Source organism: Vulpes vulpes, chromosome 12 (assembly GCF_048418805.1).
Source record: "Vulpes vulpes isolate BD-2025 chromosome 12, VulVul3, whole genome shotgun sequence".
NCBI lineage: Eukaryota > Metazoa > Chordata > Mammalia > Carnivora > Canidae > Vulpes > Vulpes vulpes.
In genome coordinates this window covers 166,162,808-166,186,277 of record NC_132791.1, presented here as the reverse complement: position 1 = coordinate 166,186,277, position 23,470 = coordinate 166,162,808, and the positions used below count along the sequence as shown (strand labels likewise).

General features: G+C 47.6%; 1 protein-coding gene across 2 annotated transcripts in view; it reads left to right on the top strand.

The window, feature by feature from the left end:
- Positions 1–1,765: 1,765 nt before the first annotated feature.
- ZC3H18 (zinc finger CCCH-type containing 18) overlaps positions 1,766–23,470 on the top strand; it is a 66,577-nt gene continuing 44,872 nt past the window's right edge. The window contains exons 1-4 of one of the 2 annotated variants that reach the window (XM_072731364.1): positions 1,766–2,023; positions 10,031–10,629; positions 20,763–20,847; positions 21,529–21,600. In XM_072731364.1, coding sequence (XP_072587465.1) covers positions 10,045–10,629; positions 20,763–20,847; positions 21,529–21,600 — 742 coding nt within the window. In that variant the 5' untranslated portion in view covers positions 1,766–2,023; positions 10,031–10,044. The remainder of the gene's footprint in view (positions 2,024–10,030; positions 10,630–20,762; positions 20,848–21,528; positions 21,601–23,470) is intronic. The other variant, XM_072731365.1, reaches the window with a different exon arrangement.

Here is a 23,470-nt window from a genome sequence, read left to right as displayed (position 1 = left end):
TTTCATGTAAATGGAATGTATTCGTCGGCTCAGGCTGCCAAAACAAAATACCACAGACTGGGCAGCTTAACAGAAATGTATTTGTCACAGTTCTGGAGGCTGGAAGTCCAGGAACAGGATGCTGGTGTAGTCAGGTTCTGGTGAAAGCCGTCTTCCAGGGGAGCAGGCGCCACCTTCTCGTGCCCTCCCACGGTATGCGGAGGAGGAAGGGAGAGAGAACTCTGTGCGCTCTCTTCTTATGATGACTTCATTCCTTCATATGACTGAATAATATCCTATTGTATGGGTAGACCATATGTTATTTATCTCTCATCCGTTGATGAATAAGTAGGCTGCTCCCTCTGGGGCTTCTGTGACTAGAGCTGCCACCAGCACACGTTTGTGCACAGGTGTCTGCATGCATGTTTCATTTCTCTTGGGCTGCCTACCAAAAAGTGGCAGCACTGGATCCTATGGGAGCTCTGTGCATGCCCCCATTTCCTCCCATGCTCATGTGTTCAGACATCTATGAGTGTATGCAACCTCACAGGGTGCCAGACACTGCCATTTGGCCCAGTGCTGGCAGGCTGCCCCAAGGAGGACATGTTCTTGTATGTACCGCAGGCTTCCTGGAGGAGCAAGATGGGCTGCTCTGCTCAGCGGCTTCCAAAACCCTGCATCACACCCAGAACCCACTTCGTAATTTGCAGGGTCCAGTCCAAAATGAACACGTGGGCCCCTTGTTCCCAAACCATTGAGAATTTTAAGGCCGGGACAGGGGAGCATTCAACTGGGCCCACAACTTTACTCTCTAAAATGGAAAGTGGAGCATGCCACTCTTGATCTTGGGGTTGTGAGTTCAAGCCCCACACTGGGTGCGGAGAGAGCATAAAAATAAAATCTTGAACTAAAGAAGTGCTTTTTGATGCCCTGCAGGTGGCTCCATCCTCAGGGGCAGTGCAGCAGGGAAGCTGCCCAAACACTCCAAATGCCACATGACATCCTTGTGCTCACAGGAGCTGATCACGTCTAGCAAGATGAGCAGCTGTTTATTCCCACGGGAATAGTGAAACTTCGCAAACTCTGGCATTGAATCTCAGTATCCACAAAATGATCAATTTTTGTGTTGGCCTGATTACTTCTAAGAAAGCGGGAATGGTTAAAGACCGTAAGCTTTGACATTCAAAATGAGGATTTTTAGGACGCCTGGGTGGCTCAGTGGCTGAGCGTCTGCCTTTGGCTCAGGTCATTAATCCGCGTTTCCTGGGCTCTAGCTCCACATCAGACCCCCACAGGGAGCCTGCTTCTCCCTCTGCCTGTGTCTCTGCCCCCCCCCCCGGGTCTCTCATGAATAAGTAAATGAAATCTAATGCATTTGCATTTTATTGCATTGAAATTTATTGAATTTATTGAATTTATTGCATTGAAAATATGCATTTTCAATGCATTGCATTGGCCGAGTCCGACGGAAATAGCTGACAATGTCCAGGCTTTGAGGTTAAACTCAGGATGGGAAGATGAGTAACTGTGCCTGGTGCGCACGTCCTCTGGGGCTGGACGTCTCTGGCGGGGGGAGGACGAACGCACTCGCCAAGGCCCGCAGCGCGGGCACCCGGCGGGAACCGACCGCGCGAGGCGGCGCGAGGCGTCACGTGACCCTCTCGGTAGGCGTGGCCAGGGCGCCGGCGGCCGGCGGGCTCGGAGACACGCCCCAGGGCGGGGTCTCCGGCGGCGCCTGCGCCGTGGCGGGCTCGGGCGGGCGCGCGCCGCGGGGGCGGGGCCGCGCGGGGGCGGCCGCGCGGAGGCCGGAAGGAAGCGGGCGGAGGGCGGGGCGAGCGAGGGAAGCCCGCCGGCCAGCAGGACGACTGTCGCGGCCTGATGACGTCGCACAATGGCCGGCCCCCGCGGGTAGTGGAGCCCGTTTGTTCCGCCCGCGTCGCGCCTCTAGCCGGAGCCTGTGAGGAGCGGAAGGGCCGAGGGACGTCTTCCCCGCGCCGCCCCGACGCCAGCGGAGCCGTGGCCCCCTCCCCGCCCTCGCGCTGAGGTAAGTGGCGGCGGCGGCGACGGCGGCGGCGGGGAGGCCGGGCCGGCGGCGAGGAGGCCGAGGCGGCCGGGCGGGGAGCGTGGCGGCGGCGCGGAGCCGAGGCCCGGGAGCCCCGGCGCCGCCGCCTCCGGGGAGCGCTCCGGGCTGCCTCCCCGGCCGAGCGTGGCTCTCCGGTCCTGGGAAGGGGTCGCGGAAAGAGGCGCGATCCCGGTTTCGGTCCGCGGCTCGCCGGCCCGGAGGGCCCTGGAAGCTACTCGGAGCCCGCACTCCAGGCGGCTGCCTCTGCGCCCCGTGGCGGAGTCGATTCCCCCGAAGCTGTCATTTCTCTTCCGGGACATTCGCGTGGCACATGTTTGCCGCCCACGGCGGGGGCGGGGGCGGGGGGTAGGGACGCGGGTCCGCCCTCCGGGAGAGACCAGCCTGGACCCGGGATGGGTTCTGCAGGAACTTTGAGCTCTCTGGAGCTCCCGGAACTTGCTCCCTGAGCTCCAGCGTGCACAGGTTGGCTATCTTGGCCGTGCCCCAGCGCGCGCGCCGCTCTAGGCTAAACTTCCTTGCTCCTCTAGTTAGGAGCCCGAAGGATGCGGAGTTCTTTGGATAAACTGACTGTAGCTCTACTGCTGCGACAGCCTAAGACTTGATCTCCAGCCTTGCTTCTGCTAAAAGTTGTTTTCTCGGATACTTTATGACAGCATATGTGCCGTGTAGAAGGGCTGATCGTTTTAAGAGAGCTCTGTTCAGCAAGCTCTTTTGCAAGAGTAGGTCATTCCTCCAATCCGTTTGGGGAAAATGGAAGAAGGGAGTGGTTGGCGTCTGTAGTGCTGTCTCGGGGCAGAGCTCTTCGGGGGCTCCCCTCCGTCCTGTTGCTGTGGAGTGGAGTCTTCGCCCAAGAATTTTACAGCCTGAGCACATGTGTGGAGCCTAACCAGCTCTGTGTCCCAAAGGCTGGACCTCCTCTCTGGCTTTGGGTGGGGAATGTCCAGATGTTGTAAGAAAGCTTTGTGGAATCATTCCAGAGAGCCAGCAGGTAAGCTGTGACCTTGCTCCTGTTTAAGAAGGTTTCTTACTTTTTCACAGCTACAGATCATCTCATGGTAAGTGCTTCTCTCCTGAGGAGATTTTGGTGGTCACTCTTAGTCACTTTGGGAGTAGTGTCTTCTGTCACCCACTTTGACGTCCTTCCTTTAAGAGGTTGTAAATCCGAGAAGGTAGGAATCACAATTTTTACACAGATGTACCAGATTTTAGGCATTCAGAAAGGAATTGTTCTATTAAAAGTTGTTATCCTGAATGGTTATGTTTGTGTTTCATTAGTGTTCCTTTGCCAAAACTGCCTTAGAACTTCTGTTTTCGTAATAAATACGTAAGTCATGTGAGAGAATTCAGTCTTGTTCAATAGTCATACCCTGTGTTTAGCCAAAAAAACAGCTAACCTGACTTGGTAGCTCAAGTCTTGGTCATGTACCAGACCAGGCCCTGACTGGTTTCCTGCGATTTCTCAGGGACGTACCTTAGGAGGAGGAATAATCTGCTGCTGCCAGAAGGCCAGGAAAGAACTTCGCAGGTTTCTAAAGGTCACTCAAAAAGAGAAGTTCCCAAAATGCTCTGCACTTTAGCGTTGCCCCTGGAATCCGTGTGCAGCCTTCCATAGTGGCTGCGGAGAGACAGGCAGCACTCACTGCATGTGTGAATTCTGGTGTAGTCTTCTAAGAACAGGGCACTTATTTCCAATTTCTTCCTGGTATGCAACAGGTAGTTTTCCAAGTAACATGATTTTTGTCACCTATTCCACAAGCGTTTATCAGGTGTCATCAGCCAAATGCATCCTGCAGTGGAAACACAGTGATGAATGTTTGTTATTTATTGCTCTGGGCAAGTTCACCATCTTGTGGGTCAGAGCACTGAAGAGGTAGTTGTAAACTTCACCAGGAATCCTCTTACAAGATGATTGTGTGAGAAGAGCAACTGTGTAAAAACTGTGAGTCCAGAGTTGGTGAAGATGTGATGAGCAGACCTTCCATGTCATTGTCTGCATTTGATAGGCTGTGCTCCTGACCTGAAGTGTGCACTCAGGTGGTTGCCAGACTGAATTCATCACAGAACAGGACATAGATGCCCAGAGAGACTATGAACCTGCCCAGCCCAGGGCTTGGCACGCAAACCGTCTTCTGACCCCCAGTGACACTTCTCTTCTGTGCAGCAGGCTGTGACTCGAGTTGTTTTTAGTAGGTAGATTCTTTGGCACATATATCTCTGCAAGGTGTTTGCCTGTGTGCAGCCTCATACTATAAAATCTCAAGGGGTTCCATAGGTAAAGGAAAGATACGATTCCTGAGGAAATCGTCAGGGCCTCTAGGGGTGATTATATGTCCCAGTGTGCCTAGGACAGCTCTTTTCATGCCTTTTTTTTCTTTTTTTAAGAATTTTATTTATTCATGAGAGACAGAGAAACGCAGAGACACAGGCAGAGGGAGAAGCAGGCTCCGCGAAGGGAGCCCAACGCGGGACCCGACCCCGGGTCTCCAGGATCAAGCCCTGGACTGAAGGCGGCACTAAACCACTAAGCCACCCAGGGATCCCTCATGCCTATTGCAATTGTTAAACATGCCCCCTTTTCACACTTGACCCAGTTCAGACAGTAAATTAGATGGAACGTTGCCACTAAGGGCCAGCTGTGTGCTGAGCTTGGGGAACATGGAGGTGAGTCTGAACCCTTCTACTCACGTACTTCATGGAGGGGAGGGGTCTGCCAACAGACTTTGCAGACAAATAGTTGTGGACAACGTGATAAGTGTGTATATGTACTAGAATAACACATAATATACTTAGGGCAAGACTTCTCAATCTGGGGATGCTGGGTAATGGGGTTTTGAACTCCCTGAAGTGGAAAATAAATTGCCCATATTCAAGTTTTTCTAGGAAGAGGAGCCATCCCATCTCCCTCCCTCATCAGATTCTCAAAACAGTCCATGCCCCCCTAAAGACACAGCACCACTACCCTAGAACACTAGGCTGCCCCCCTGGAAGCAGGTGCACTCAGGACCTTTAGCCCTGCTACCCTCTGGTCAGCTCTGGAAACTGTCTTTGAAAGTCAGGAAGTTAGTTATCTTTGTGTCCTTGGAATGTGGAAGTGATTTCCAAAATTTAAACTGTGGGGCAGGACATATACTCAGTAAGTACTTCTTAAAATTACTTATCCTGCCATAGTACACCAGCCTCTCAGGATTGTGATTTCAGTCAGCATTTCCTGTGGCGTCATTATAAAGGTGTGCACCTTTGGGGTTTCTTTTCTTGGATTTGTGTATAGTTTATGTGCCCGAGATTCAAATTTAAATAAATAAATTCAAATTAAAATAAATGATTGATGTGACAAATTGGATCTCCATATGTTCATCACTTTTAACTAATAGACTATATGAATCATATGTTAAGTTTCCCACATATATGAGAAGGTTTGTTTCTAGAGGGGATTAGATAGAGGTGTAGATGGATCAGCACAGAACTTAAAAATGGAGAAAAAGAAAACAGGCAGAATCTTCTGGTTCAGTAGAAGTCCCAGTATGTGTGGGTTCTGTTCCAAAAAAGAGTTTATAGAATCAATTTGGAACTCAGGTCCCATTTTCTTGTAGAAACAATGGCAAAAAGCAGGGCTGGCGGGATCCCTGGGTGGCGCAGCGGTTTGGTGCCTGCCTTTGGCCCAGGGCGCGATCCTGGAGACCCGGGATCGAATCCCACGTCAGGCTCCCGGTGCATGGAGCCTGCTTCTCCCTCTGCCTGTGTCTCTGCCTCTCTCTCTCTCTCTCTGTGTGACTATCATAAATAAATAAAAATTTAAAAAAAAATTAAAAAAAAAAAAAAAAGCAGGGCTGGCTCCTCTGCAGGTAGCACCAGCCCGTTTCACGCATAGTGTGGAGCTCTGTAGTAGATAACACGCCCTAGAGGCAGCTCTGACTCACGGTCCCAGGATATCCGCTCAGTGGCCATGTAGCCTAGGTCTCCTTATCTGTGACAGGTGCCCAACACAGAGGGGTCATCTCTTAGAAGATGGTGGTGGCTGTCAGCTTCATTGCAGACATCATTGCAATGATAGAGTCTTGCATTGAGTAGAGAACTATTTGTTAAGTGAAACCATGAATGAATTACTCCTAAGTGCGCCCAGAGACTTGAAATGCATCTGAGAGGGGTGATAGGAGTCTGGTTCTTAGAAATTGAGGATTGCCTTTACTCATCTTTTCACTAATTCAGCTTGAATTTAAATGTGTGGAACCTGTGCCAGTCATGTTATCAGATTTATCTCATCTAATGGTTTCAACAATCTTGTCAAGTAGATACTGTTGTCCCTATATTTCAGATGAAGAGACTGCAGTGTGGCAAGTTTATACAGTTGATCTGAGATCCTGAAGCTAGGCAGCAAAGGGGCTGAAGTCCAACTCTCATGCAGAGCCCCCACTGTTGCACTGTGTGTCTCATAAAGATGGAGCACACCAAGGACCCCTGGTGGCTCAGCGGGTTGAGCAACTGCCTTTGGCTCAGGACGTGATCCCGTGGTCCCTGAATCGAGTCCCACATTGGGCTCCCCGCCTGGAGCCTGCTTCTTCCTCTGCCTATGTCTCTGCCTCTCTCTCTCTCTCTTTCTGTCTCTCATGAATAAATAAATAAAATATTAAAAAAAAAAAAGATGGAGCACACCAGGGGTAAATCGACCACTGTTTGCATTAGTTGAGGTACTCTCTGTCTTCCATTTCTTACTCTAGGATTTGATTTTTAAGTTCCCAAAATATAAAAGTAGTTTGGTTGGATCTAATCATAACAATGAAACCAAAGTGCAAACCAGTTTGCATCTGAACCCCAGAAAAACCTGGGTTGTTACCAGGTTGGGAGAATTTGTGGCTCTGAGCTGGAATAGTATGTTGCGAGGCCAGTAGCAGACTTCGGGGTATTTTCTGCAGCTTATCAGTTGCATGATTTTTAAACCAGTTTGAGAAATGTATAATTTTAGATAATAGTTGATTGGTTTGTTTTCAGGATTATACATTTTGTCCCTGGACTATAAATGTGAGCATCAGAATTTGTCTGGGGTGCCTGAGTGGCTCATTGGTTGAGCAACCAACTCTTGATTTTAGCCTAAATCATGATCTCAAGATCGTGAGATTGAGCCCCACATTGGGCTCCACACTAGATGTGGAACCTGCTTAAGATTTTTTCTCTCTCACCCTCTCCTCTTTAAAGAAAAAAAGAATTTGTTAGGTTTCTTTTTTTTTTTTTTTTTTTAATTTTTATTTATTTATGATAGTCACAGAGAGAGAGGCAGAGACACAGGCAGAGGGAGAAGCAGGCTCCATGCACCGGGAGCCCGACGTGGGATTTGATCCCGGGTCTCCAGGATCGCGCCCTGGGCCAAAGGCAGGCGCCAAACCGCTGCGCCACCCAGGGATCCCAATTTGTTAGGTTTCAAGTAGGATGTCTTAAGGTTCCATGTGACTGCTTGCCCACAGGATATAGGTCTAGATTCAGTGGCTGGGGAGATGCTGTCCTGTGAAGAGGGCTTCTTATATATAATGTAATAAAAATTATCTAGAGATGGGCATAGGACTCATACACAAAAATCTTAACTAACCAGTAAGGAAGGGGAAAGGACCCTGAGTGGCTGCTGTGCTCCACCCTCCATGTCTGGTCCTGTCTGGGACAGCTGAGAGTGAAAAGCCCTTAGTTTTTGGGCACCGCGTTCATCTTTACTGTAGGTGGTAATCATGCTCTGCATGGGGACAGCCTCTGCCCTGTGGGGAGTAGGGCTCTACTGCATTTTCAGCAGTCTACCCTTTGAGGACTTTTTTTTTTTTTTTTTAAGATTTATTTATTTGTTTGAGAGAGCACAAGCACGCATGAGTGTGGGGAGGGCAAAGGGAGAGGGAGCATCTCAAGCAGACTCTGCACTGAGCATGGAGCCCAACACAGGGCTTGAGATCATGACCTGAGCCGAAACCAATAGTTGGACACTTAACTGCACCCCCCAGGTTCCCCTTGAGGACTGACTTTGAAAACTCTCCCTGGGTAGTCCTTCCTCTGGATAGTGCAGTTAGGAAGACTGAAAAGTGAATCCTTTTCAAAACTGTCCTGCAAGTGAATTGATTGGTTTGCAAGTGTCTATTATTGCTCACCATTTAGTTGATTTGTAAAGTGGGGAAGTTTAAGTAATTTGTCCTAATGGGTACTCAATTATAATAATTTCCATTAACTGCCCCCCAAAAAGTGTTTTTAACTACAGGTTAAGATACCACCTCTGGGCATATGTGTCTTTAAACACAGGTTTTCCTTTCAAAAGTATGAACTTGAGGGATCCCTGGGTGGCGCAGCGGTTTGGCGCCTGCCTTTGGCCCAGGGCGCGATCCTGGAGACCCGGGATCAAATCCTACGTCGGGCTCCCGGTGCATGGAGCCTGCTTCTCCCTCTGCCTGTGTCTCTGCTCCTCTCTCTCTCTCTCTCTCTGTGACTATCATAAATAAATAAAAATTAAAAAAAAAAAAAGTATGAACTTGAAAGATACATGTTTAGCTTTTGGTTATATAAGTACATAAAATAATTTTATATGTTTAAAGTATGTCATTATATGTGTTTACAGATCTCGCTGAAATACCAAGCTGCATAATTGTGATATACGTTATTTTAAATTAAAATTTTTAAGAATAAACCCTTAGCTTTTCACTGTTGCTGTTATTTCAAACTAATTCAGCAGTGCCGCAGGTTGCAGTGGTGAATGGTAATCGTTGGCTTATAGACTGCTTGGTGTTGGTTTCGTGCACATACATTCCGGTCCCACTGTATGCAATCTACATTTAAAACAAGTGGAACAGGGATCCCTGGGTGGCGCAGCGGTTTGGCGCCTGCCTTTGGCCCAGGGCGCGATCCTGGAGACCCGGGATCGAATCCCACGTCAGGCTCCCGGTGCATGGAGCCTGCTTCTCCCTCTGCCTGTGTCTCTGCCTCTCTCTCTCTCTGTGACTATCATAAATAAAAAATAAAAAATTAAAAAAAAAAAAAGATTTAAAAAAAAAATAAAATAAAAAATAAAACAAGTGGAACAATGTCCTGTCTTTGGGCATGGAGGTTGGAAAATGAAAAAATGTCCACTTCATAATTAAGTTTAAATTAGTAAAAATAGAAAAAAAATCTTATAAAATGATAGTCTTTTTACACACATAAAAATTACATACATAAAATTTACATACATAAAAATTTACACACATAAAAATTTACATACATAAAAATTTTTGCCAGAGTTCTTTTCTATGACCTAACTATATATATTACAGTGGTGGTTTTCCACTTTTCTGTGAGATAATCACAGCATGTACAAATGAATTCTGCCTTCTGAGCTTCTGTTGGTGGCCCCAACATACAGGTCTGTGATAAGGCGCAAGGTCTGCATTTTTAAAGACCATCCGGAGTGATTCTGGTGGGCAATCAGAGCCATCCTTGGACAAGTGCATTCAGGAACAGGAGATAGCCCATGACCTGGGGACAAGGCAGGTCAGGGTTTCTGCTCTAGACTCTTGAGGATGGCTCCAGAAAGATAGCAGGGTGCCTTCAATTCTGTTGCTTCATTCTATAATGCAACTTTTCTTGGATTTTAAGAGTAATTTAAGAATCCAAAAAGCTGTCCCTTGCAATGTGTATCTTATTGTTCACTTTCTGTTTACCTACCAGGTTGTGCTTATGACAAGTACTCCAGGTCTCTGCCAGATTGATGCATGTGTGAGGCACTTATCACACAGCTTAGGGAGTACAGTGCAGCCTTGTGGAGGTCTTGTGGGTGGGTCCAGCCTGCCGGCCTCCTGGTGGAACAGTCAGTGGCAGGAGACGGTGGAGTGGGGTCTGGGGTTTGGAGGAGCTGTGCAGGTCCTGGACCCGTCTGCAGGTCAGGAAGGAGCATGAGTCCAAAAATACCAGACCAGGATTTGTTTTCTGTTTTGCTAACTGCTGTGCATCTGTGTTGTCTTCATTTTGCAGAACTGTGGGTACCGATGGATGTGGCCGAGAGCCCTGAACGGGACCCTCGCTCTCCAGAGGACGAAGAAGAGGAGCAGCAGGGGCTCTCGGATGATGACATTCTGAGGGAGAGTGGGTCTGACCAGGATTTGGACGGAGCTGGGGAGAGAGCTTCTGATTTGGAGGATGAAGACAATGCAGCCCCAGGACTGAGCCAGGAGGAGGAGGAGAGTCACTCTGACGAGGAGGACCAGGACCAGGAGTCCGAGGCTCAGGATCTGAGCAGGGAACACACGAGCCCTCCACACGTTGAAGAGGGGGACGGTGGGGAAGAGGAGCACACAAGCGACCTGAGAGACGAGGCCTCATCGGTCACCAGGGACCTGGATGAGCATGAGTTAGACTACGATGAGGAGGTCCCCGAGGAGCCGGCCCCCGCTGGGCAGGAGGACGAGGCCGAGAAGGCTGGTGCTGAGGATGACGAGGAGAAGGGAGAAGGAGCTCCTGGGGAAGAGGGGGCTACAGGCGCTCACAGTGTGGAAGACAAGGAGCCCCTGGAGACCGCCAAGGAGAAAAACAAGGAGGATGATGACGGGGAGCTCGATGATGGGGAGCTCGACGTGAGTGCCTGGGCTGGTGGGGCAAAGCGTAGGGCACATGAGGTCTGGGAAGTCAGGACTATTCTGGGAGTGCTAAAAACCAAGGGAATAGGCTAGTTTCAGACAACTGGGGTCTGCCACTTGGTGGCTGACAGAAGGTCCATGGACCCTCTGTCTACTGCTGCTGGTGGAGTATATTAAAATGCCTAATCCCGATTTTGTTTTCTTGAGCTCTAGGTTTGTGCAACCTAGAGAGATCATTTCTCCCTTTCTTTTTGCTATCTTTAAATAATACTTGAGATCATATTCAACTAAAACCATTGTAGATTTTCAGTTCCTGTCGGGTTTGTGAGACCCATGAACTCCAGAAGCTTCCTTTGAGTCTTGATTGTTCTTCCAGGCTTTTTTATCTTTGTACCTGAACCCGTTCTTTGGCGAGGGTCCCAGCTGGACCAAGCATCTTTGGAGGTGTCCCTGAAAAGAGCTTTTGGAATGCATCATAGGGGTTGTGCCTCCAAACATCTCAGCCTTTGATTAAGCCATCATAATTTGTTATGATTTATTTAAGTAATCTGACTTTCAGGTTACAGAGAAGGTAACAGTAACATATTTTTTTGGACATGGATTGGTTGGGTTTTATGATGCAAAAATTTAAGTTTTTTTTATTTTAGTTCCAGCATAGTATTAGTTTCAGATGTATAGTATAGTGATTTAGCACTTCCATACATCACCAGTTGCTCCTTGAGACACGTACACTCCTTCATCTTCATCCCCATCACCTGTTTCCCCCATCTCCCCACCCACCTCCCTCTGGTGACTATCAGGGTGGTCTCTATAGTTCCGAGTCTGTTTCCAGGTTTGCCTCTTTCTTTTTACCGACTTTGTTTCTTAAATTCTACATATGAGTGAGATCATATGGTATTTATCTTTTAATGACTGATTTATTTTGCCTAGCATTATACTCTCTAGTTTCATCCATGTTGTTGCAAATGGCAAGATTTTACAGATGAGTAATTACTCTTTTTTTTTTTTTTTACAGATGAGTAATATTGCATTGTGTTTCTATACCATATCTTTGTTATCTGTTTATCTGTTGACGGACACTTGGGCTGTTTCCAAATTTTGACTACTGTAAATAATGCAGTATACATAGGGGTGCATGTATTCCTTTGAATTAGTATTTTTGTATTTTTTGGGTTAATGCCCAGTAGTGCAATTGGTGGACTGTAGGGTAGCTCTATTTTTAACTTTTGGAGGAACCTCTGTACTATTTTCCACAGTGATGGACCGCACCAGTTTGCATTCCCACCACCATTGTAAGGGGGTTTCCCTTTCTCCACATCTTGACAACACCTGCTGTTTCTTGCATTGTTGATTTTAGCCATTCTGACAGGTGTGAGGTGGTTTCTCATTCTGGTTTTGATTTGTATTTCCCTGATGATGAGTGATGTTGAGCATCTTTTCATTTGTCTGTTGGCCATTTGTTTGTCTTCTTTGTTTTTTGTTTTTTTGTTTTTTTTAAGATTTTATTTACTTATTTATGACAGACACAGAGAGAGAGAGAGAGGGGCAGAGACACAGGCAGAAGGAGAAGCAGACTTCACGCAGGGAGCCTGACGTGGGACTCGATCCTGGGTCTCCAGGATCACACCCCAGGCCGAAAGCAGCACTAAATCACTGGGCCACCGGGTCTGCCCTGTTTGTCTTCTTTGGAGAAATGTCTGTTCATGTCTTCCGCTCATTTTTTAATTGAATTATTTGTTTTTTTGGTGTTGAATTTTACAAGTTCTTTACGTATTTTAGATACTAACCCTTTACTGGATATGTCATTTGCAAATATTGTTTCCCATTCTCTGGGCTGCCTTCAAGTTTTGTTGACTGTTTCCTTTGCTGTGCAAAAGCTTTTCATTTTGATGAAGTCCCGATAGTTCATTTTTGCTTTTGTTTCCCTTCCGTCTGGAGACATATCTAGAAAAATATTGCCATAGCTGCTGGCTTTAAAGATGGAAGAATGAGTCAAAAACCAAGGAATGCGGGCAGCCTCCAGAAGCTGCAAAAGGCAAGGAGATGAATTTGTATATGGTACAAGAAAGTGGTCCAGTTTCATTCTGCATGTGGCTGTCTGGTTTTCTCAACACATTTGTTGAGACTTTTCCTCATTGCATATTCTTACCTCTTTGGTAATCATGATCTTTTTTAAAAAAGATTTATTTATGTATTTGAGAGAGAGAACACATGTGCATGCATGGTAGGGGAGAGAGAGAGAAACAGTCCTAAGCAGACTCCTTACTGAGCTCAGAGCCTGACACGGGGCTCGATCTCAGAACCCTAAGATCGTGACTCGAGCTGAAACCAAGAGTTGGACATTAAACTGACTATGCCACCCAGGCGCTTCTTTTGTGATCGTTCTCTTTAAAAAGTTGAGTTTTGAGGGATGAAACCCTGAAGTCCTGCTGAGTAATGCTTATACTCAAATGAGCTGAGAGAGGGACAGAGCCCGTTGAAATAATCTAGGGTTTTTTGATTACCCCAGGGAAGGAGATGCTGCTTATCCAGGAGCCCTGGCAGTGAAAGGTGTGTGGAATAGGTCTCAAATGTTTTGGGTTGGAGGAGGGAAAAGGATGCTATTAAGTACTTAACCATAGATTCATGCTAAGCACCACACATACTTCCTTATTTGGTTGCTGATTTGGTTGCTGGTGTGTATGTGCTCAATGTGTTTTAAACTGTGGTTGTGGGCCGTGGTTGTGCCTGGTTTTTGTTTTTGTTTTGTTTTAAATTTTGTGCCTGGTTTTATAGGGTTTTAAACATTGCATATTTAACCCTGATTCACAAGAACAGAACTTTGTTGTTGGGGGTGGTAATGTGATTACAAGCTTAGAATTTTGGGTCTTTTATATGCTCACAACTGAGCATTAGCTCAGTTAGCTAAAATATCTTTACTAGATATTTTATTTAGAAGGCCTTGTCAGGATATTACTATGCAGGTGTCCTTAGGCTTTCTAGCTATACTTACCTTCCAGTTTTGGAAGATGTATCTCTACTACGGAGTTGCCAAAGGGAAGAGATGCTATGAAACTCAAGTTATCAATTTGGGTGAAATTTTAGGCAGAAAATGAAGTTGTTGGTTGAGATTGCCTATGAGTATGATGTTTCAGTGTCAGAGAGAAAAGCTGTGGCTTTGTTCTGTCCCAAGAAAACAAGGAGAGGGCTCCTAATTACCAGGATCCTGTGGCCCAGGGTTCCTTGGGCCTGTGAGATAAATGGTGGCAGTGGGTGGAAGGAAGGTTTACCCGGAGAGCCATCCACACAGAGAGGTCAGTACAAGTGCTGGGTGTAGGTGACCAGTGCCAGCCCTGAGCACATTGAGATGTGCATCAGCATGTATGGGAGCTGCTGCTGCTAGCTTTCTCCTGTTCACCATCCCCAGCCAGCCCTTCACAGCTCCCTGAATGATCCCGGCTGCACTGTTGCCCCATGTCCCTGCCAAGCACACATTCCCGGGTCTTTCCTTCCCAAGGTGCCCTGTTAGCATTCCTGCACTGCATGCTCCCTGCCACAGGCCTGTGTCTCTGATGGAGCGGGAACCACAGGTATGCACTTGGATCCCGGAGCAGCCTGCTTTCACCAGTCCTTTGGCTTGGCCCCCTTTAGTAAATCCCAAAGTGGCCTTCGGCCTCAAAGAAAATATATGTCCCAGAGGGCTCTTTCCCCTACTGCTTTCAAGCCCGCTCATACCATAAGTGAACTTCCTGGATGTTGTATGAGGAGGAAATGTGCAGTTTGGCTTACACCTTAAAAATATGCATTCACTGCTGTCCCTGGGACTCCCTGTACCCAGCAGGGTCCCTGTTCCAAGGCGCCCCTGCACACCTGCTGCCTGCCTCCTCCCTGTAGCCTTCTGGCCCTGAAGTGCCGGAACAGCTGAGTGGAAGTGTCTAAAAAAGCCAAGTGCTTTTCTCTTTTGTCATGATACACTGTCTTGCCTTTTTCCCCCTTTTAGATTTTGGGTCACTGGGACAGGTGACCTGACATGAGGCGAAGTCACCCCCAGCCTCCCCTGTGGTAGGGATGGGATTTTGTACACAGGATGGGCCAACTGTTCACGGCCCCATGGCTTATTTGTGGGTGGGGGCCCAGGGTCCTGACATCCACATCCTAGGGAGCCATAGTTAATCTGTAGTCTCTCACCTGCTCTGGAAGCCATGCTTCACACCAGATGCACCTTTGGCTTTGTTTCTGCCTGTGTATCTCTCAGAAAAACGGGTGGAGCCAACTGAAATCAACTTCTGCTGGGGGCGGTCTTCCTTTCTCCTGTGCCCACTAAGTCTTGCCAGAGCCATTCCTTCCATCCAGGTTTGAGGGGTCTCACATAATGTTTGTGGGTCTTTGATTTTTCCCTTCCCAACTGAGTCCATCTTCCCCCTCCTCCTGTCTCTGGTGTTTGCATCCTTCCCTTTGCTCATGTGTTGGGTCTAGTTTTCTGTCTTCCCTGTCACTGGTCAACAGAATTTGGTGCTGTCCCTTTAGGAAAGGGTAGACTGTGTGTCTTGTTCCAAAGCTGCTTTCTTTACTGACTCTCACACTGGCAGGATAGAGTCTCGGGGACAGCAGGACAACAGCCACATCCTGAGTGGATGGTCCACGCCATTTCCTGGTCAGAAGTGATAGCTCCACGTAAAAAATACTTGGAAACATTTTCTTTGTGGGCAGTATTCTATATTCTGTTCACATTTATCTGTTACTTTTATGTCTGGATACATGGTATCTTGTACAAAAGGTCTCCCTCCAGCACACCCCTTCTGGTGGCTTAGGGTGTTCACTCTGCAGGGCCCTGCTCCTTTTAGGCGGTGCGCTCTTCTCCATGTCCCATCATATAGATGCTTAGTGGCCTTGCTGAAGCCTAGTCGGCGGCTGCCTGTAACTGCATTTGAGCAAAGAGTCTGGGCCAGATCCACCACCTGAAGGACTGCCACCCTGTATGTCCTGTAGCCTGGTTGGTCAGCACAGCCACCTGAGGGAGCCAGGGGAGTCAAGGAACTCTGATGGTAGATAGCATTCCTCACTCATCTGGTGCTAGACCTGTCCCCAGGTGATGCAAGGCTGTCCCATATTTTACCCCTGTGGGGCTAGTCACATGTCTCCCCACAGAAAGGACTGTGTCCTTTACAGGATGCTGTTTCCGACCCCTGCTGTGTCACCTTTCTAAAACCAAAGTGTGTGTGAATTTCCAAAACACATCTGGGCCCAAGAATTTTGGGTAAGGGATTATAGACCTGTACTGTTAACCCATTTTACAGATGCAGAACCCCAGGTTTGCGGAGATTGTGGTTGGCCCTGGTGACAGTGCTGGGGTGGCATCTAGACCTCTTGCTCTGGTGCATGTGTCCCATCTGCTCCCCACATGGCAGCTTCACATGGTAATTGCTGGTTCACCCTTAATGCAGGATCTGCTGTGCTGGAAACAACGTCTTATATAAATAATATGCAGGCATTTTTTTGTTTTTTGTTTTTTTTTTAATTTTTATTTTTATTATTATTTTTTTGTTCTGTTTTTTAAGAGGAAAATAACCTGCACACCAGAAAGTAAAGCCATACTACCATTCCTTAGACAGTCGTATCTTGGCACATTGCCTCCAAGGTATTTTTCCATTAAAATCACAACAACTTGTTGAGCACTCCTGCTTGGCATTGTTTTGGTTTTTTTTTTTTTTTTCTTTAAGATTTTATTTATTTATTCATGAGAGAGAGAGGCAGAGACACAGGCAGAGGGAGAAGCAGGCTCCATGCAGGGAGCCCAACGTGGGACTTGATCCCAGGACTCCAGGATCAGGTCCTGGGCCAAAGGCAGCACTAAACTGCTGAGCCACCCAGGCTACCCTCCTGCTGGTTTTATGTGATGCACTGCACGGACACCCTGAGCACAACCACCTGTTCTACTTCAGAACTCCTGAAGGACTCCTGGTTCAGAGGCTTTTGTCCATGGTCACACTGTCAGGATTCAAGCCCAGGCCTTCCCTGCAGTTATATTTTGTAAAGCCATTAAAGTCCAGTGTGCCCTGTGTGTGTTTCCCTGAGAATGTGCTGATTGGGGCATGCCAGCAGCCTGGTTTCCCTTAGACCCTATAAGCCCCAGAGACCCTTGCCCGTGAGTTCCAGACTTGGGCTGGGTTAGCCTGCCCTGGGTGAAGGTCGCTGAGAGCTTCATGGGTGCTGTCCCATGCCTACACCCACCAGTTTGCTTCTGGCCAGACCACTGGGTCCTCTCCTCGTCCTCCGCTCTCTCTTGTCTCCGCTTGCAGCCACGTGATCAGGTGATCTGAAAGAATCTGCGTGCATTACACTCAACGTGACAGCCTACAAACAACTGAGCAGTGTGAACTTGACTTTAGAGAGCCCCTTTCTTGATTTGTGTTTGCATGAAACTGCAAATTTAAGAACTCTTTTTAATTTTCCATCACTGGGGGATCCCTGGGTGGCGCAGCGGTTTGGCGCCTGCCTTTGGCCCAGGGCGCGATCCTGGAGATCCGGGATCGAGTCCCACGTCGGGCTCCCGGTGCATGGAGCCTGCTTCTCCCTCTGCCTGTGTCTCTGCCTCTCTCTCTCTCTCTGTGCGACTATCATAAATAAATAAATAAATTTTAAAAAATAATAATTTTCCATCACTCAAAAAGCCAGTGTACTAAATGGTTAGTTGAAAATGCAGGACATTATACTGCTGAGTGAGTTATTGTTCTTGTTTGTTTTTTAATTAAAGGAAAGACCATAAACCCAGCATACCACTAGGGACAGCCCTCTGTCTCCATCCTGGCAAGTGTGGCTACCTGGCAGCGGCCAGTGGGCAGATGCCCTTCAGTGTTCTCTGGGTGGACACTGTAAAACACACTGTATTATCTTGTGTTTCTAGGTATTTACTGAGCATTTTCAGCCATTGCACAGAACTCCTTTATATGGCTCACATGACTTCACTAATCTTAAGATGGGTGGGTGGTTCTCCTTTCTGCTCTGGCAAGTATTAAAAGTAACAGCTTTGCAGAAATACCTCTCTAAATTTGATCTGCACACTTCCTCTGGGTCCTGACTATTGAAAGGCCATTGTCCTGCTCTCCTCATCTCAGCTCCTGTGCCTTCATTTCCAAGTGAACCAAGGGATTTGAATGGGTTGTAACCTTTCAGAAGAGTTTTATTTTCCTAATGAGAATGAAGAATCTGCTCTCCATTTGAGCTTCTGTAAACATCATATAGAGATATTAGTGTGGTAATCATCACTGTGAGAACAGTCATAAAAAGAAGATGCTAAGAACCAGAGGAGATGTAAGGAACTCATCCTGCGGTCAGGAAGAAGGGGGGTGCTGGTGCACAAAGGGGACAGACTGCCAGAGAATGAATACGTTCTGGGGACCTAAAAAGTCCTTGAATAAATTATTTCATCTTTTTCAAAGAAATCATTCTGTTGCTTCTTAAGGGTTATAACTTTCAGGCATTTGTTCTTTTCATTATATGGAATGCTTTTTAAAAAAAGATTGATGTATTTTTTTTTAATTTTTATTTATTTATAATAGTCACATAGAGAGAGAGAGAGAGAGAGAGGCAGAGACACAGGCAGAGGGAGAAGCAGGCTCCATGCACCGGGAGCCCGATGTGGGATTCGATCCCGGGTCTCCAGGATCGCGCCCTGGGCCAAAGGCAGGCGCCAAACCGCTGCGCCACCCAGGGATCCCTGATGTATTTATTAGAGAGCATGCGCACAGATGTGCACAGTAGGGAGAGGCAGAAGGAGGGAGAAAGAGAGTCTGGTTTTCACAACCTCAGATTCCTCAGCCAACAAGCACAATGGGACTATGTCAGAGCTCACCTCCAAGACCAAGTGTTCATGACAGAGGAACACTGAGTAATAATACCCTGTGAACTAGGCAAGGCAGGTACAGAGCGGGGTTTCACTGTATTTCCCTTCATTAGCAATGCTGGGCAGAAAATGGTTGCACTTCAGGATTTTAATATTTTGTATGTTTATTTTTTTTTAATTTTTATTTATTTATGATAGTCACAGAGAGAGAAAGAGAGAGGCAGAGACATAGGCAGAGGGAGAAGCAGGCTCCATGCACCGGGAGCCCGATGTGGGATTCGATCCCAGGTCTCCAGGATCACGCCCTGGGCCAAAGGCAGGCGCCAAACCGCTGCGCCACCCGGGGATCCCTATTTTGTATGTTTAAACAATATTTATAGAACAAAATGTATATATTTTTAAAAGATTTATCATTGAGAGAATACACAAGAGAGTAAGTACGGGGGCGCAGAGGGAGAGGGAGTCCCAAGCAGACTCCCTGCTGACGCAGAGCCCAATGTGTGGCCTCAATCCCACAACCTGAGATCATGACCTGAGCTGAAACCAAGAGTTGGGCACTTTACTGCACTGCCCAGGTGCCCCCTAAAATGCTCGTAATACGTAAATATTTTCAGAGCAGAAATGATATAAATACTTAAGTTTTAAAAATAAGTCATTATAAACCCAGGGTTTGACTTTAGGATTTTTTCATTCAGCAAATGCTGCCCATTTGCTACAAGCTATGCTTGGACCAGTGACACAGTCCTGCCTGGTGGAGCTCCCGTACGGTCGGGCAGCACCCTGGTAGCCTTGGCCAGTGCTGTGGGGACCTGTCTTGAAGGGAGCTGGCAGGGGGCGGGGTCCCTGAGGAAGGAGACTCACCTGCCATCTGAAAATGAGATGAGCTGCATGTTCACGAAGGCAGAAAATGAAGAAGACAGGCTGGGGTCAGTAAGGTGTCTGCATACCACAGAGGGCATGTGGGCAGTCAAGAGAAAGTAGAGTGCCAGTTTGGAAGTGGCTCCCAGACCAGCTAGGACTGGGAAGTAGTTTGGATGAGGATGATGCTGCAGGAGAGTTGGAGATGTTTCAGCGATCCCCACACCCTGCCTTTTGTGACCCCTTGGGTTGACTCTGGTAACACTGCAATAGGCTTGGACACAGACAGTGAAGAGCTCCATCTTTGACCTTCCCACTGAGATGTCAGCAGGGCAGTTGCACACTTCCTTGGGCTGCAGGTGACCCCTGGGGGTGGGGTCTCTGCAAGTCAAGGGTGATTGAGGCCCTGTGGTAATGGGCACTGGATAGGGCACAGAGCAGGAGTCTAGGTCACAGCTGCTCTTTGGAATCCCTGAGGATGAGGCCCACCCAGACTCTGGTGTTTTCAAAGGCCTTGCATTGTGTTAACACTTAACAGAGAAGGTGGTGAGCTCTGGACTGAGGAAAGAAGGGCCTGGGTCTGAGTCCGACCTCCCTCCTCCCCACCCCTAGACTTTTAAATTAGAGGATATTTGTGTTTAAAGAACATAAAATATTTTGGGGCGCCAATCAGGTAAGCATCCAACTCTTGGTTTCAGCTCAGGTCATGATCTCAGGGTTGTGGGATCGAGCCTCGTATCAAGCTCTGTGCTTAGTAAGGAGTCTGCTTGGGACTCTCTCTCCTTCTGCCCCTTCCCCCTGCACTCTTGTGCATATGTGCACGATCTCTCTCATGTGCTCTCTCAAATGAAGATAAATCTTTTTTAAAAAATATATATTTTGTTCTATAAATATTGTTTGGAGTATCAGGGCACCTGGGTAGCTCGGTTAAGGCTCTGCCTTCAGCTCAGGTCATGATCTCAGGGTCCTGGGATCAAGCCCCACATTGGGCTCACAGCTCAGTGGAGAGTCTGCTTCTCCCTCTCCCTCTACTTTACCCACGTCCCCTGCTCATGCTCACTCTCTCTTTAAGATAAAGAAAATCTTAAAATAAACATACAAAGTATTAAAAAACCTGAAGTGTAACCATTTTCTGCCCAACATTGCTAATGAAGGGAAATACAGTGAAACCCCACTCTGTACCTGCCTTGCCTGGTTCACAGGGTGTTTTTACTCGGTGTTATGTGTTGTGAATCCTTGGTCTTGGAGGTGAACTCTGACATAGCCCCATTGTGTTGGCTGAGGAACCTGAGTTTCAGAAAATTGTACATGAGTTGCTGAGCAGCTGAGACACCAGTCTTGTGGAAATATCCTTTCTGGTCTAGTGAAGCTGTGCCTGTTGGCAGATACCCCTCTCATCTCTTCTTTCTTAAGATGATTCCCTCTTAAGTCATGTTGTCCTCTGTTTCAGGATGATGATCTGGAGGAGGGTGAAGTAAAGGATCCCAGTGACAGGAAGGTGAGGCCACGTCCCACCTGCCGATTCTTCATGAAAGGTAATTGTCTGAGGGGCCTCACGTGGCCTTGGCTTTTCCCGGGACTGTGGTGGTGGTTCAGCCCCGAAGCTACACAGGCTGTTCTTGGGGGCCAGACTGTGACCTAAATGGTGGTGGTGGCATCGATCCTCCGCTGGTCCTTGCCTCACGGGACTGACTTGGAGGAGTCAGCCTAGCCAGTGTCACGCTAGTGGTTCTAGGCCTGCCTGTTTGTAGGAGAGCCAGAGCTTGAATGTAGGCAGTATAGTTGCCTCTGCATGAGGCCAGCTACCCCAGGCACCAGTGCAGACAGTTTCCCATCTCTGTAAGGAAAGTTGCCACTTTTTTGCTAAATATATTAAAGTAACATTCTTCATTTGGAATGGATTTCTAGAGTGGAGGGAGGGGCTCTGAGTGCAGCAAGGCCCACCCCTGCTAGAAGGTGAGTGGTGTGCACCCAGTGGCAGAGGCACACAGCAGGGCCAACTTGGAAATGGCAGCAGGAACCCTGGTCTGTGAGGGTTTCTCTGCTGCATGCTTGTAGTTTGGGCACGTTCCTTGTAGTCCCACATTTTCCTTGGACAGGTAGGAAGATGTTTGTCTTTGTCCTAATCTCACTCTGGCCCTGGGTGCCCTTGCTCGCTGGCTCAGCCTGCACGTACGGTCTGAATTTCACAAGAGCTTCCTGTACTTCTTTTCCAGATGTTGTGACAGCATTATCCACTCCTCTTCCACCAATATCACATTCCATACCATTCAGAGGCCAGGTTAAAGGTACAGAGTATACGATATTCACTCTCTGCTCCGGAGGCCAGACTTCTTTCTCCTGGATCCAGAATTCTGATGTGAAGCCAGAAGGAAGGGGGAGGCTCTGAGGGGCAGAGAGAGGTCATGAACCTCAGTTCTTAGAGGCACTTGATGAGGCTCACAAGAGCTTTGCGGATGGCACGGGGAGGTGGGGAGAGTAGGCACGGTGGAGTCCCATATTCCTGAGAGGGCAGGCTCTGCCCTTGAGTGGCCCCTGAAGGACCCTGCCCCTATACCCAGGAAGACACGGTACAGAGGGTGGACAGGACCGAGGATCCAGTGCACTCAGGACCCAGGTCAGCTCCCTCCTCAGGCCGCATGCTCCTGGCCTGTGCTATTGACACACAGACTGTTGTTTCTGCCAAGTGGAAACTCCTTGGAGTTAGACATGCATGTGGTAAACTCCACTGTGCAGTCATGTGCAGTCTGCCCTCAGGAGAGCAGCTGGCAGTTCTGTCTTGGGCAGTGTGGTCACCCTGAGAATGCACATAAGTGTGTGGTATGTTTTAGAAAGTCAGTAACAGTTCTTTAAAACTTTTAGTATTTGAAGGATGCCTGGTGGCCCAGTCAATTGAGCGTCTGACTCTTGATCTCGGCTCAGGTCTTGATCTCAGGGTCATAAGGGTCATGAGTTCAAGCCCCACATTGGGCTCTGTGCTGGTCATGGAGCCTACTTTAAAAAAAAAAAAGGTTTTGATATTTGAAATAATAAGTATTTCAGAAAATTTAACTTAACAGAAGGCCTCTTTTCCATGATTACATGGGAATAAATGATGTCAGTCCATGTCTGAAATTTCTTGATTAAAGAAGAGGAGACCAATATATACATGTATACATAGATGGATGTGTGCAGTGTTGTCGAACTGTGTGATTCAGAATCCTGGGCAGCCTGTCAGGACTAGCCAGGGCTCCCACAACAGGAGGCAGTACCGTGCATCTGGGCCACAAAGGTTCCTGTCTGGGTGTGCGGGCTCACAGCCCTGGAGTTATTTCCAGAATTTATTAACAGAAGCACACAGACAAGTGAATTTGTTGCTGGGACTGCAGATCAGCATCCTCAGGAGATGCCTGTGGGCAGGGACTGGGTGCCATCTCCATGGATGTCCCTAGGGCCACATCACAGTGGGAGGGAGGTCCCTCCAGAGTCCAATGAAATGCTCAGCTTGGGTTTCAGAGATAAAAGCCAAAGAGGAGGTCTTCCTGCATAGAAATCTGAAGCTAGTGGTAATCAGCCTTCTTTGAAACTTGATTGGGCATAATCAATAACTTGTTTCACACTTTGCTTCTAAGTATATATTTACCTTTTCCACCGCTACTGTTTATTCTACAGAGTATTGTAATACTCTGTACAAAAAGAAGTGGTTGATTCTTAGGGTGTTCTAGAACATATCTCTTGCTGCTTTTCTTAGTCATGAGTTTTTGGGTGAAAATGTTTTTGCTTACCTGCAGTTTATAAGCTTGGTATTAAATTGAGATGAATCTGTGTAAGTTGCCTTCATTAGCAAGAAAAGTTACTTTAAAAATAAAATGGAGTTTGTTGTATTTAACAAGGATGTGGAGAAATGGAACCTTCACATCCTGCTGGTGGGAGCGCAAGAGGGTGCAGCTGCTGTAGAACAGTGTGTGGTGCCTCCAAGAACCCAAGAGGGTAGAACTCTCCTGTGACCCAGTCACTTCTGCTTCTGGTTCTCTATCTACGAGAAATGAAAACCTACATCCCCACAAAAACTTGTACATAAATGTTCATAAAAGCAGTATTTAAGATAGCCAACAAATACAAACAGCTCAAATGTCCATCAGGTCATAGATGATTACACAAACAAATACAAACAGCTCA